At 36.5% G+C, this 15,514-nt stretch overlaps 1 protein-coding gene across 6 annotated transcripts in view; it reads left to right on the forward strand.

The window, feature by feature from the left end:
- The window catches only part of DNAI3 (dynein axonemal intermediate chain 3), a 30,945-nt gene that overhangs the window by 7,434 nt on the left and 7,997 nt on the right, over positions 1-15,514 (forward strand). For all 6 annotated transcript variants that reach the window (XR_012043472.1, XM_072868134.1, XM_072868135.1 and 3 more), the window contains exons 4-14: positions 4,244-4,425; positions 4,976-5,080; positions 5,963-6,121; positions 7,621-7,820; positions 8,117-8,233; positions 8,908-9,098; positions 11,036-11,160; positions 11,265-11,354; positions 11,793-11,882; positions 12,589-12,717; positions 14,701-14,774. Coding sequence is in view for 5 of the 6 variants with exons in the window: in XM_072868134.1 (XP_072724235.1) it covers positions 4,244-4,425; positions 4,976-5,080; positions 5,963-6,121; positions 7,621-7,820; positions 8,117-8,233; positions 8,908-9,098; positions 11,036-11,160; positions 11,265-11,354; positions 11,793-11,882; positions 12,589-12,717; positions 14,701-14,774 (1,462 nt within the window). In the remaining variant the exon portion in view is untranslated. The remainder of the gene's footprint in view (positions 1-4,243; positions 4,426-4,975; positions 5,081-5,962; positions 6,122-7,620; positions 7,821-8,116; positions 8,234-8,907; positions 9,099-11,035; positions 11,161-11,264; positions 11,355-11,792; positions 11,883-12,588; positions 12,718-14,700; positions 14,775-15,514) is intronic.

Consider the following 15,514-nt stretch of genomic DNA (forward strand, 5'->3'; position numbering starts at 1 on the left):
GCTTTAAAGTAATAGTTTTGGAATACTTTAAGCATTTTGAAGCTTCAGTGTTACTAATGCCAGGGAATGAAAAGGAAAGATTTTTTATGAATGAGAAAAATTAAAAACTATGAAGAAATGCAGCTATTACAGTAGTGATTATAGTGCCACTCTGAGTAGCAGGCAGTGCAGCAAGGAATGCTGAAACAGGTATGGGTTTGTAGAAGATGTTTTTATCTTGGGTTGAGAGGAGCTGGGATAAGGGGAAATAAAAAGCATCACAACAAAATCAGGGGGAAAAAAAGCATCACAAACAAAACAAAATGTTTGCATTTAGTAATAGTTAAAGCAATTGAAAGAAAAACTTGAAATATTTTTGTCATTTTTTAATTGTTGATCTTTGTCAAATCGTTATTAAATCTGGTGAGAAGATGATTTTAGCATATCACTTGTGTTTTTTAATCATAGATATCAATAGACATTGATTAACATCTTTTGCTTTGTAGGGGAAAAAAATCTGCTGTTTAAAAGTCACAAGATATCAAGCATTTCTTTTGGCTTATGTGCAAAAAAAGTGCAGTTTTAAGTGTGGCCATAGTTAAGAGCTAAAATATGGACTTATTTGAATTGAAATATATTCTTTTTTCTTAAACACCAAATATTTGTTAATTTTGTTTTTTTCACATTTCTGGTTGGATTTTTCTTCTGATTTGTGCAATTCTTCCTCAGATATAACTTAAACTGATGTCAATGTAAGATTTATCTACGATTTACAGGACGAGCCCAAAGGGTTATCTTCTTAATTGGCTTTTAACAGTACAGCTTTTACTGCTAAAAGTGTAAAAATGTGTCAAACTAGGAATACACAAACTAGGTAATTTTTAAAGAAATCATAAATCACTTGTCTTCCTACATAATCCTGTGAGCACACGGGTGGAAGTGAAAATTGCACTCTGATAGCATCACTGAAATGGCTAAGCTGCCATTAATGAAAATGGACAATAAGTGATCCCTCAGATGATGAAAGTGTTACTTTAAAAAAATGTATTTTTGGTGCTCCTGGAGATACTTAGTTTTGTCAGTAAGAGGGAATTTTACCTCCACCTAGTGGCAAATAAGGTTAGAGCCGTAATGGCTAAACTATTGCTAGAAACCTGTCGCTAAAAGCAGGAAAATAATGCTCCTATATGCAGACACCGTCTGCAGGATTTAAACGGTATGCATGGTATCTCCTTAGCATAAGACCTGCAAGTGTTCTTTACTTCTCTTACTGCTTCTTGGTCCTTTGTGAAGTTCTCATAGCGCTAAGAGCTGTTGACTGTTACAAATGGTATGAGTACAATTTACTGTTAGAAAAACAATGTGAAGCCTCTGATTAGATGCTACATACTTTTTACTGGAAAAGAGCATTCAATAAAAATGTTCATAATTGTAAGAATTCCAGCTCCTTATGTTATACTATAGAATCTGTTATAATATAGCATTCTATAATACAGAATTTTAGCCCTTTAGACTAAAAGATGTACATATTTTAATTCTGATCATTACTTTAACTTGGACTTATAGGAATAGAGCATTGAAGAAAATACACTTAGACTCTCTGTCCTACTCTGCTCCCTCTCATAGTGATGTCTATTGTATTTTTGCTTAACTTTAGTGCATGCTTGTATTGTTTCATTTGACATTGAAACCTACATCTCTCAGAGAGGATTTTTTTAGCATTAGCATTTGTGGACAAGGCTGTATGCACGATTCAGCATTTTAAATAACATCATACAAGCTTCTTGAATAAACAACAGTTACTCCTGGTTAGGATTTTTGATGTATCAAAAAAAAAATCTAATTGTTCGCATTTACTTTAATTTATTTGAGCCATGGGAATAATCTGAAAAAATTTCACACAAGAATCAGCAAATTATGTTTATAAGTTTTCTGTAGGTTCTAGCCCTCCTAATTGCACTAGCCACATAACCAACTCTGAGGACTGTGATATGCACAAATTTCTTGTTCCTTTGCTCTCCTGTCCATTCTGTCCTGTGAGCCAGGTGTGTACAGCAGAGGATGGAAATTGTATTCTGTTTTGGTGCGCAGCTCCAGGTTTCTATCCTCTTTCTATCCTATAAAATTTAATTTGCAAAAGGAGGTCTAAATTTTTTGCTCCAATGTATCAAAAGGTAAAGTGTATCCGTAGTGTTGCAGTTTGTACTGGGGTTTGAGTCTGCTTCCTAATGACATCCTAATGAGGCCTCATGCCCTTGGCTAGGATGACGCGGGAGTCCTGCAGATCAACTTTTGCAGTTCCTTACAAGGATTAAACGTTTCAAATCACCCTGGAATAAACCAGGGTGATTTTTTTTAGCCTGGTCTCATAGCCAAATTGATCAGCAAAAGAAGAATTTAGGTCTTGGCCTCATTAGCTACAGAGAGTAGATGTCAAAAAGGCAAGCACAGGGACTCTGGAAGATAAATGAGACTTGATTTGGTCTGGTGTTACCAACAGTGAGTTTGGACCAGATGACTTTCAGAGGTCTTTCCCAATCAACATCCCTATGATTTTGTATTTTTGGAAGCATCCACACAGAAATCCTGGACATCTCCAAGATATCAAAAAGGAATGTCATGCAATATGAACTACAACTTGTGAAGTGAACTAATGGACTGTGCATGCTACAAATGGATTGTGTATGCTACAAAATGACTAGTGAATGCTAAGTAAATCATACTAGATACAGTGCAGGGTGTACCAGAAGCATCATGCATGTCATTAATTTTAGTGGATGATTATAGCAGAGTGGATGCAGTGGAGGAGCAGCATTGAAAGATTTTAAAGGATAAATGTCAGATTCATCAAACATTGTGTAGTATGTGATAGGCTTATGCAGAGATTTAGCTTCCCAAATGGTAGAGATTAAGGAGGATTTATCGGTTTTGTCAGTCCTTGTTGGCTTAGGTTAGAGATGGCTTCTCAAAACATGCTGAGCCAGCTGGTCAATATCATCATTTTAGATATATCAACTTCAATTTAAGGCATACACAAAAAGAAAAATAACACAGGTGCTGTGAATTAAGATAAAATATTAAATAACTCTAAGAAAAGAGAATGAAACAAAGATGATAGAAAGTATGAGCTATTATCACAAAAGCCAGCCCATTTCAGTACACCAGAATCCCATGTATATATGTCCCTAAATCTTTTACACTTTCCAGTTTATCAAAAAGATGAACATTCAAAGTGAACATCTGCTAGCCTTCTCAGACAAAAGTATAGTGGCCTTCATGAAGAATGCTCTTACTATGGCAGCTGAGACATAGAGCATGAGTTTGCTAGTATGGCAATATTGCAAAGGAAGAAAAGAGTCTTAGGTGGCAGGATTCAACTAGCTGGGCCTATAATGATCATAATCACTTATAGCTGTTATGTAAGCTGGAAGGCAGAACATGTAGTATGGGAAGGACCAGTGTTACGTACATACAGCTGACACACACTTAACAAGAAGCACTGTATATCATCTTCAGATTGAGTGTTTGCAAAGTGTAGTTGACGGGTCACCAAACTGCACCCAGCCTCACTACAACCAATGAAGATAACAGTGCTGGAGCCAGGATAAGAAATAGCTTGTTCTGAATTAATATGAATGAACCTAACAGAGGTCATGTGTGTAGAAAACAACAGCTATATATTCTCCAGCAAAGCTGAAAATAAATATCTGGCTTGAATCTTAGTGACCTTGCTTTAGTCTCACTTGCTTAGTGAGAAATAGACTCAACTGCACTCTGAACTTGATGAGAGGATGATGAAAGTCCAAAATCAGAAAAGCATCCTTATTTGGGAGGGTGTTGAAGCCTTATCTAGATTAAACATTGGCTTAACATGGCACTGCTCTACAGGGAAGGACTAGAGTATATTTATTCAAAGGCTCTCTTAAATCAGAGCCATGCAGTTTTGTCCTTAATGTATTAAAACCTGTCCATTAATGACTCTTCACTAAAGCTCCTAATCACCTGTTGATTGAGAGGGAAAAAACCCCTCATACTAGGAATAACATATTCATTAAGTAGGAAATGTTAGGTAGAGTCTTCCAAGATTGATAAAATATAATATATAATTTGTATTCCATGCCTTCCAAAATACCAAAAACTAAGCTGAGGAGATACAAAGGCATTCTGCTAGGAAACAGGAAAGACTCAGAGTTATTAAAGTATATGTTTATGTTTAAACAACACTCTGAATTTGTTTATCAAGCAATTTTGCTTTCTTTCATAGGCCACCCAGAAATCTTTCCTTTAGTTTTCACTACAAAGACCCAAGAAATTTTTAATTGCCGAGTTGATGAAGATGTCACAGAAGAAAATTGTTTCAAACTTATTAAAAAAGAGGACATCATTCAGGACCTGAAGACAAGAGCTACAATTTCTGATTTCCACCCTGTCAAAAAAGTTGTCCTAGTATGTAGCTTATTTTATTCTCACTTTAAGACTTCAGGCTCTCAGAGTATAAATTCTTTTAATGATAAGGTCTGTCCTTGTTTGACTCTGTGTAAAAACACTAATGCTGTAATATCCAAAGGCCATGGATCACTGTCAGCTCAAAGTTTCTCATGGCTCATCATGCACATTTTTTTTTTTTTTACTAACTTTAGATTGAAAATATGCTAAAAGTAACGTAAATATTATCAGTTTTGATTCTGTGAACTGGCAGAGCTTCACATATTTTGGCTTTCACTAATTCACAGCCTATTTATTGCGAATCATTAAAACAGTTTCTTTTCTGTTTAATTCTCTGTATGAAAAGATTAGTTTTGTCCCAGACTTATTTTTATTACAAAATAAAATCCATCTGTTCCTTTCAATTAGCACATGAAATTCTCTGTTAAGAACACAAGATTAACCAAAGATACTAAATTTACACTAGTGGTAGCTTTGCCAGTCACATGCTCATGTCTGGTTTGTATGTTATTTGCATTCAGTTTTCCACTAATTGTTTTAATTAAAATAGGAATATCCAGGGGAAGAACTTTTGGTAGTTTTTGATCCAAAGTTCCAGTACGGACAGAACTTTTACTTTGTTGCTTCTGAGGAAGCCAAGGAAAACCTTCTGAAGGTAAGAAAATCCAAGGATACCACAGCATTGTTCTATCTATGAATATTTCAGAATCTTGTCTCAAACATATACTTCAGGAATGGTATTGTATTCATAAGCATCTGATGTGCTTGGCATGCCAGTATGTTTCTCTAAAGGTCATGGAAAAATGCTCATGGAAAAATATGTGTATCACTGGAAAAATATCTTTTATACTGAGAAAGACTGAATTAAATTTTTGTATTTTACTTCAGAGGGCCAGTATAACCCCCATTGCTGCATTTTTATCATAAGTGTTAATTTCCTCTGCCAAGACCCAGGTTTCTAAGACAGACATAAAAATAAAAGATTATAATATATTGGACATCTTCAAAGAAATATATTTATTTTTCACAATATGTATGTAAATATATTCTTCAAATCATACCTTAAAATGTTCTCGAGTTCTAAATAACGCTAGATACATAGAGTATTTCCTCTTGTGCATTGCATCATAGGAGAAGGTTTATGGATAGATTATATAATTTTTCAACATGAGTTTGTCACCCAGCATCAGAAGTAACAATTAATAGAAAAGCAAATTGCAATACCAGGCAGGCGGGCCTAATGTAGAAAATCACTATAAATTCTTTTTATATAACAGCGATTTGCTTTCAAGACAACAGTCTCTCTTTAGTAGTGAAATATTAAATAAGTAACATTTATTGGAAAATTCTAATGCACAAATGAATGAATGGGACCTAACCCAATCGTACCCAGGGTCACAGAATAGCCAGACTTACTGCATTGAGACAAAAGTAAAGAATGTGTGAATAAGGACTGAAAACTGGGTTTCTAGTTCATACTTACAGTTCAGTAACAAATTTTGGAAAAAGTACCATTTCTCACTGTTTTATGTCACAGCCTCCAGAAACTGCAGAAGAAAAAGAAGAAAAAGAAGAAGAAAATAGAGAGGAAACTCTGGAAGTTCATGCTTATAAGCCTCCTGTCCACAAACCTTGGGTTTCTCTTGGCAGTGAAAAGGAAGTTGAAGAAGAATCTGTTAAAGACACTGTTACAAAGGTCAGAATCAACAGATGTTAGTCAATCAAATAAATAGCAAAAAACCAAATTTATTTTAAGTTCCTTAAAAAAAAAAGTCACAAACTGAAAGTTGCAATCCTAGTTTTGCTTGGGGTCTTTCAAGAAAACAAAAAAAAGAGAGAAATAGAGAAATAGCTCAACTTTTAACAAAAACTGAAAGTGCTGCAGAAACTTTTTTTTTTTTTTTTTTACAACTCTATTCTCGTTAAATCCTGCAAATAAGGCATGTGAGACTGCATTGGACATATCTACTTTTTAAACTGTAAGTTCAAAAGTCCTGATCATCTTTGGTCATTAGCATCTCTGCCACTTTTTGCTCAATTTACTATGTGGCCAGATTACAAGTTGAGTCATTGTAATTATATTCTAAGGACCTAGTTCTGTTTCCATGGAGCCCAGTGCACTCCATTTCATTATACGGATGGCATCTAAGTAGCATACAACACTTTTAAGGGCTCTCTACCTCGGAATAAATGTTACCGACTACAGGTATTACAAGCTGACTTTACAGAAGGACATATTTGATTAACTACACCTACAGATTATACTGAGAAAATTACATGTCCAAAAATAGATCCACTCACAGCTGTCACCTAACTTGTGATGTATGGGGCATCTCCAAGGATTTAACTGTCCATCAGTGATTTTCACTCAATACCTAAATCCCTGTTCAGGGAAAACTGGCTACGTTTTGATAGTCCTCAGCAACTGGACATCTTGCTTATACTTAAAAAAGAGGTCTGATTGTTCTAAAGCTAATTCACAGTCACTAAATTTAGCCCACATTCACAGTCCAAGTATTCTGTATTCTACCTTGCTGGCAAGGTCCACTCAGAAGTATTCTCAGTCTACATTCCTCTCCAGTTCTGTGGGAGGTGCTGTACCTGGCTATGAATCTAAGACAAAGCAATACCTCTCTACTGCCTGAAATCAAATGCCTACCTCTCTTTGTGGGTAGAAGTCAAGCCACATCCCTTCTTCCCAGTTCCCACTATAAGGAAACTCCTCACTCAAATTTTTGTGGATCCTCTTGGGGGTACTTTTCTCTCCCTAGGCACTGCAAGGGAAGCTGAAATACCTCACCCAAAGTTGAGAATTGCACTAAGAGGGAAAGGCTGAAAAGTCTTGAAAATCCAATGCAGTATTACATAAGACCTCCTGCAAATCAATCCTTTAATTAAAGGTGCAATTTTGATATTGCATGAATTAGAAAATGTAGTTCTCTCATCCCACTAGCAGTAATCCAAAACGTTACCTAAAGGCAACTTCTTGTTTTAGAAATACAAACCTGTCTTCCATTACATATGTAGGTTATTTATATGAGCACTTCAGAATTTCAAAATGCAGAAATGTAAGTAAACTCAGCACAGAAATCATCAAAAGAACTAATTCTACAATTATATGAACACTGCCATTTTACACAATGAACTTTCAAAAAAATTTATCCTCTGCTAACTACAGAAATACCTCTTTTCCAGATTAAGTATATGATTTCTCGAGTACGCAGGAAGTTTGGTGCACCAATTACATTTACTGATACGAATGCTTCACATGTAAAAGGCAGTTACGTTGAATGCACATCCTATCAAGACAAAACTTTCAGTATTAAAATGCTTGAAAAAGATGTGGGCATAGAAATGGTTCCAAAAGTAAGAGAAGCTAGTACTCAGACAAAATGGTAAGTGAGAAAATATTTATCAGCTTATTTATTAACCTATGCACTATTTCTGATCTCAGCTGAAGTTATGTAAATTAACTCAGCTCTTCTGGAGTTACTCAGTTGCAAACTGATTAAGAGAGCAGAATTGGATGCTCTGTTTGCATCTTTCTTCCTTCATGCTTTTCCAAAGAGTTTCTAGAAAAACTGAATATATTCAGCTTTTAATTTTACACATTACATGAGTTTGTCTATTTCTATTTCAATAGAAATTGTTTCTATACTTACTCACATTCATATTTATTCCAATTGATTAGGACCTATCCAAAAAATGCAGCCACGCAGTATTTTCCTAGACAGTTGTCAAATGAAGAGAAAGAGGAGAGTCTGTCATCTGAGAAGCTGAAAGAATTTCTTACATCAGTACATTCAAGGTGAAATTACTGCAGCAATACACATCAAAGGCTACCTGAAATAATATAGAATACAAGCAAGAACTCTTGTCTGAGTGGACCATTGGTCTGGTCAAATACTGATTTTTTGTTTGTTTCTATATACTTCCCCCCCCCATTGTTTATTATTTTAATATTAACAAATATTAACTTAATATTTGTTTCTATGAAAATTAACATGAAGTCTATGCCACATAAATATGAATGTTGGTTTAAATAGTTATTAAGAACTATTATAAAGTTGATAGTGATACATCTTTTCAAACAGACTGCAAAGCTGATCTTTCACACACTGCTCACTCAAGCAGAGGCTTATGCAGAAGAGCAAAGGTGCTGTCCTATAGCCCTTCATCTTGGGACAACTCCCACTTACTGACACTTTTTGGACAAGAATTGGACAATTGCACTGTACTTGATCCATACAGAACTAGAGTTAAATTCTTGGTAAAATTAGTTATTTATATTTAAATGGAAGAGGGTTTCCTTACAGTGATGCATTACTGAAGAATTAATACTTTCTTTTTTTTTTTTTTACTACTGTGGTCATAATTTTGTGTAAAACAAAAGCTGCCACTTTACAGAAATATTTGTGATTCTACTACTGAGTAGTCACCTCTGGATTATTGAAAGTGTTAACTGTTCTTTTCACAAAACAGAATGGAAATTGCATTGCAGCAAAATGAAATTATGAATGCTTTTTTTGATGACTGGAAGGCCCTAGCAGAAGATGAAAGCAGTTCTGGTGGCAAGCCAGATGTTTATCTTAAGGCATACCAATCATTTACAGATCTGCGCTATCTCAAGGACAGAACTATTAGCTGCATTTGCTGGCATCCAACCATTCATGGTAATGCGGTTAAAATAGTGATTTGAGACTTGAATGACATGTATTATATGATAGCTACAAAATATGCATCTTTCATAAAAGTTATCAGCTTTTAAATTTAAAAACAAATCCAAACTGATTTAGTATGTCTGTCTGAATGGCTGATTTGAGACAAAGCGAAAAATGAGACAGACAAATTCTTTGTAGAGTTCAGACAGGCCATGCAAAGTCCCTCACACTAATGTGTAAGTGGAGATCATAGGAAAGGGATATTTCTCTCTTATGAGGCTCATTTAAGTGGGGCTGCAACTCTGCCAGGTCCTTCTGGTGGCTCTGCATACGGTTGTTCTTCTCCCCATGGCTGGTTCTCATAGCATGCCTTATACTTGTGAGGAATGTTACAGCCACAACGGGACATAGCTCTGCTGAGTGCCAGTGAGCATCACGAGGCATACTAAATCATAGAATCACAGAATCATTTAGGTTGGAAAAGACCTTTAAGATCATAGAGTCCAACCGTTAACCTAACACTGCCAAGTCCACCACTAAACCATGTCCCCAAGCACCACATCTACACATCTTTTAAATACCTCCAGGGATGGTGACTCCACCACTTCCCTGGGCAGCCTGTTCCAATGCTTGATAACCCTTTCGGTGAAGAAATTTTTCCTAATATCCAATCTAAACCTCCCCTGGCGCAACTTGAGGCCATTTCCTCTTGTCCTATGGCTTGTTACTTGGGAGAAGAGACCGACCCCCACCTCTCTACAACCTCCTTTCAGGCAGTTGTAGAGAGCAATAAGGTCTCCCCTCAGCCTCCTTTTCTCCAGGCTAAACCACCCCAGTTCCCTCAGCCGCTCCTCATCAGACTTCTGCTCTAGACCCTTCACCAGCTTCGTTGCCCTTCTCTGGACACGCTCCAGCACCTCAATGTCTCTCTTGTAGTGAGGGGCCCAAAACTGAACACCGTATTTGAGGTGCAGCCTCACCAGTGCTGAGTACAGGGGCACGATCACTTCCTTCCTCCTGCTGGCCACACTATTTTTGTTACAAGCCAGGATGCCATTGGCCTTCTTGGCCACCTGGGCACACTGCCAGCTCATATTCAGGTGGCTGTCGACCAACACCCCCAGGTCCTTCTCTGCCAGGCAGCTTTCCAGCCACTCTTCCCCAAGCCTGTAGCGTTGCATGGGGTTGCTGTGGCCCAAGTGCAGGACCCGACACTTGGCCTTGTTGAAACTCATACAACTGGTGTTGGCCCATCGATCCAGCCTGTCCAGGTCCCTCTGCAGAGCCTTCCTCCCCTCAAGAAGATCAACACTCCCACCCAACTTGGTGTCATCTGCAAACTTACTGAGGGTGCACTCGATCCCGTTGTCCAGATCACTGATAAAGATATTAAACAGAACTGGCCCCAATACTGAGCCCTGGGGAACACCGCTTGTGACCGGCCGCCAGCTGGATTGAACTCCATTCACCGCAACTCTTTGGGCCCGGCCATCCAGACAGTTTTTTATCTGGCTGGTAATGTCTCCTCTGGCTCCCTGCCACGGATTATTGCTCTACACAGCCAGGCTTAAAGGCACAATTAAGTTCTATATAAATGTCCTAGCTGCACAGCATACTAATAGCCAACATGGCAGCCTGTGTAGGAAATCAATCCAGCTACAAAAGATTTGATTTCATGGTGGGTGACCAGGACTATATGCCTGTCACATCATTTCAGGTGCAGTATTACACCGTTAAGGAGTAGTAGCAAAAAAGTTGAATTTCATCCTGATGCTTAGGTTCTACAATTCATTGTTAAATAACTTAATTTTAAGCAACAAAAATAATTTCCTCAAAGTTCATCTGTAAAAAAAAAATATAAATACATGGTGGGTTTGTTTTTTTTTTTTCTTTTTTTGCTGAAACCTGAATTGCCTCTTCTGAGAAAATTCATTTTCTCTCTCAATCAGGGATTATAGCAGTGTCAGCAAGAGAGCAACTTTCTTATGAAGAGCAAGTTAACCTTTCTGATAAATCATTGCTGCAGCAGTCAGTAATACTTTGTTGGAGTTTTTTTGACCCTATCCACCCTCAGGTATTTAATCAGGACTTTTAAATATGACAAGTGTTTAAATAACAAGAGAACAAACAATCAGTGTGACTGTATTTCTCAACTATTTTGTTTTTTCTTCTTTCTAGTTAATTTTTGAGTGTCCTGAAGATGTTTACTGCTTTCAGTTCAGTCCAGGTGATCCAAATATCATTGCTGGTGGCTGCATCAATGGACAGGTGTTAATTCTCTAAGAATAAAATTGGATATTTCTGTATTTTCTTACAGTATAAAAATAAGGGTGAAGAGAGGTACTCAACATCCATAATAACATATAGTGTCACAAGGCAGATGTCACAGAGTCTCAGAAATTCTCTGATCCTGTACTGAAGTTATGCCTGGTTATTCCATAGCTGAGCCATTACTGTACGATGCTTCTTTGTAGTACTGATAAATAGGTCAAGCTGTAAAGACTCTCTTTTTTTTTTTTGGTTGAGACAAGCGTAGCCTTTCAACTGATTGCATCGGACTGAAGAGGCAATACCTTAAAGACTATAAATTCTAGTGCAGAGAGTGAATTTCTTATTTTTCGCCAAACCTCCATGAATTGTATTTGAAAAAATGCATATTAATATTAAGGGTGAAATAATTTGTAATCTAGTCATTTCTCATTGTAGGTTGTACTGTGGGATATTTCTCAACATGAAGAAAAGCTGCAAAATGCAAAAACCGTTGCTGATGGAATCAAGATAACAGCTGTTAATATGGTGAATGCTTCCATTCTAAATATATTGCAGTACATCTATATGTCTGTGAGGAAAAACGGGTGAAGATATCCTGACTCAAAACAGAGGAGTAGATAAGCTTTGCAATGAGAGACTAGAAAGGATAAGAAACGCGATGAGTTCATGAAATAAACCCATTATCACAATATAATTTCTACCTGATTAGTCCAGCTTAATAGCTTTACTGCATTTTGTGCAGACTTAGGCCTCAGTAAGACTGTTCTTTAACGGGCACCAACATATACTCAACTTTTGCCTTATGAAGCCTATCAAATACATACAGCATTTGTTGCTGAATGTAATACTGAAATTTATTCTGGAAGTTTATGGACAGAAAAAAGGTAACTTGGAAGACAAGAAGCAGATTTCAGTGGAAGGAAACTATAAAGGGGATAAGCAGAAAACAGACTGAAGAGCAGAGGAGGAACTAGTAACATAAGTGGATGTGTGTGTGCCTGTGGAGGCATGTTGGAATTCTTTTTAGAGCTTCATATCCAAAGGCCTGTTTTGATGCTTTCCATTTTTTTTTTCCAAAGGGAAGGTATTAGACCCCTAGAAAGTTCTATAAACTGATCTGAAATGTGTGAAGAAGCATTAACAGTATGTAAAGTAACCCTTTTTCTTTGACAGGACTACTATTGTATTTTGGAAATACACTAAGAGACCTCTTTTTTTTAAACATTTCTAGCCATCACTTATGCAAGTCCAGCAGAATAGCACAGAGCCACCTCTAGTGAGATACTGTGCAGTCTCTTCCATACAGTATAGTCATAAAAAACCAGTAACAGATATACATTGGCTGCCAGATTATTTTGAGGTGAGTTTAAAAATTCACTTTTCTTCTTTTTATTGTTTTCCTAATCTACTACCTCCAAAATCATAGTGTAAACTCAAGATAAAATATTAAAGGTTCAATTATTTGTAATAGTCTTCATTATTTCTTACTACATTTTCTAAATATTAAATAATCTGGTGCCACTTGTCCTGTCCATTGTGCTTTACAACTGTGCTGTGTTCTCAATCTAATATGAATCTGCTCATACTGGAAAAAATTTCTGTAGCTTTACTGAAAATTATAATTCAAAATTATAATAAGTCTTCCATATCTAAAATATGTTGAATTTCTACTATGAGCAATCTAGCCTGCCACCAAGAATTCAGAGAAATCATTTCAATTACCTAAATATCTAGGCATCCAAGAATGGTGTTATTGTAGGTACCTTAATTCTTCTAGGTGCTCCCTGCATACTCAAAATTTACATTTTCTGTGATGGTTTTAAAGCTCCATAGTACTTAGGGTCTATGTAGTTAAAGAGTCCAACACTATTACAGGAGTATTGGATGCTCAAAGTACTGCAAATCGTTGCCCAAATTAATTTGAAATGCAAATGTAGTCAAATGCAAAATAATGACAGTGGAAAAGCAGGTCAAGAGGAAGAAAACTGAGACCTTTAAAAGGTTTATGCAAATTAATACATAAATAATTTTTGAAAACAAATTTTTAAGACTTCAGAGATACCGCAGTCCTTAGCAACATTACCAGAAAAGTGAGGAAAAGGGTGCACATATATAATAAAAAGAAAGCGGCTACAACTGTCCATTATTAAATTATGCTATGGTAGTACCCATGGATACTAATTGGTACCAGATGTAGAATATGAAGCAAGGGATTGGATCGCAGAATGCTGTTGTGGTTTTTGTTGTTGGGTGGGGATTTTTTTGGCAAGGTTTAGGCTCAGAAAGCTGTTTTCATGGTCATCTGGGATAACAGATACAGGAAACCCATGCTTGATAAACAACACTGACAAAGGAATCATTTTGTCAATATTTGGCAACATGTACTGGGACATACTTTTGTTACATAAACATGGGATGTGTGTCAGCCTTTGCACAGCATTGCAGTTTTTATGGCACAGTTCCTAAAATCAGCAGTTTATTTTACATATCAATGAAAGAGTGTTCAAAGTTATATCCAGAACCTAATTCAGCTTTGCATGGTTGTGAGACTACCATTTTGGCTCCAGGTAGGCAACTCATGAATGAAAATAAGAGTAGGATTTGGCCTAAAAAAAAAGAGTGTAGCTGAAACTTTGCCGCATGGTTGATAAGTACAGTTTTATTCAAAATATATATGGTTTGCATATACTGGAAATTATATTTGATCAGGGCATAGCCTATAATCACTTGTTCCCCCCCGACATCTTTCCTTTATTTTTCTGAATAAATTAATTTGGTATAAAACAATGAGTACTTAGTAAATGATAAGTACTGTAAAACCTGCAGAACCCCCCCACACACAAACTAAACTATTAATAATTAACATTTGAAGGCACCACTACCATCCTGCAGCATGGTCTAGCTGAGTGATAATTTAAGAGAGATGATCCGTGGTGTAAACTTGGCAAAGAGATATCACTCCCAGTACACTTTACTGTTGGAGATAAATTTCTCAATGATTTGCTCTTTGGTTAAGCTGGATAAAAAAAAGTTACAAACATGGCAACATAAGGAGGACCTGACTTGCAGTCATACCAGCAAGTATTTATCCTGCTGACTTAATTTAAAATTTTGGGTGTTTAGTAGGCAAAGCTGGTATCAGTTCACTTGAAGTACATTTGTAAAATAGCTTGACTTTATAACTACAAGTTCGTAAGTCCTGATTTTCAAACCTTACCCAAGCAGAAACAGTGACTTAATTTCTAGAAACCCATTTTATGTGTTGAAGTACTTACTTAGCAGAGTATAATTTTTGTCTCTCATCATCTTCTCCCCCTGTAATTATTATTACTGTTATTTTTAGGACAACCGAACAGGTGCTACTTTTGAAAACAGAGCTGGAATTTGTGTGCAGCTTGTAACCTGCTCCCCTGATTGGTATATACAATACATACTCTACAAGATGTCTTCCAGTTTCCTTTGGAAAGCTTTATGGAGCATTCTCCATGATTTAACTAGCATACTTCTGGATTCCTATCAGCCTATCCTGAATAGCTGAAATTCTGTATGCAGAAGACAAGCACATCAAGTTCTTGGCTAATTAAGCCCTTTACAGTAACAGCATTAAGGGTTCATTAACCGAAAAACCTCACATGTATATGTTTATATTCTGTGTATACCTTAAGAAGAGTGTTGATCACACATGCATTGGCCTGGAGAGCCACACCCTCACACTTGCATTGAGTACGTGACTTGCACAAAAAGCTGTTAAAGATTTTGAGGCCACAGAAATACTGTGAAATATAGAAAAACTCTATTTAAACTTGGAGACTTAGCTGGCAAAATTATTCTGTATGAATCTCCTCTTTTGTGGACTAAATAGTCATGATGGTTATGACCAAATATTATCCTGTGTGAAAGACTGGCAAGGGGGCAGAATGCAAAAAGTGGAAATAAATGTTTAGCTTTCATCATGGCAAAAGGCTTAAGGCTTCAAGGCTGCATGGCTGGGCTCAATCATATATTTGCCATCAAAAGGAGGGTCAGAGAGAGCAAAATTTGGTAGTGATACAAAGTTATTTTTTGTAATCAAATACAGAGAAGACTTAAAGGATTAAGTTAGAAGAATGAATGCAAATACAATTGCTGATACATTTGCAGTGTAATGCAAGTAATGC

This window comes from Ciconia boyciana, chromosome 7 (assembly GCF_034638445.1).
Source record: "Ciconia boyciana chromosome 7, ASM3463844v1, whole genome shotgun sequence".
In the NCBI taxonomy this organism is placed as follows: domain Eukaryota; kingdom Metazoa; phylum Chordata; class Aves; order Ciconiiformes; family Ciconiidae; genus Ciconia; species Ciconia boyciana.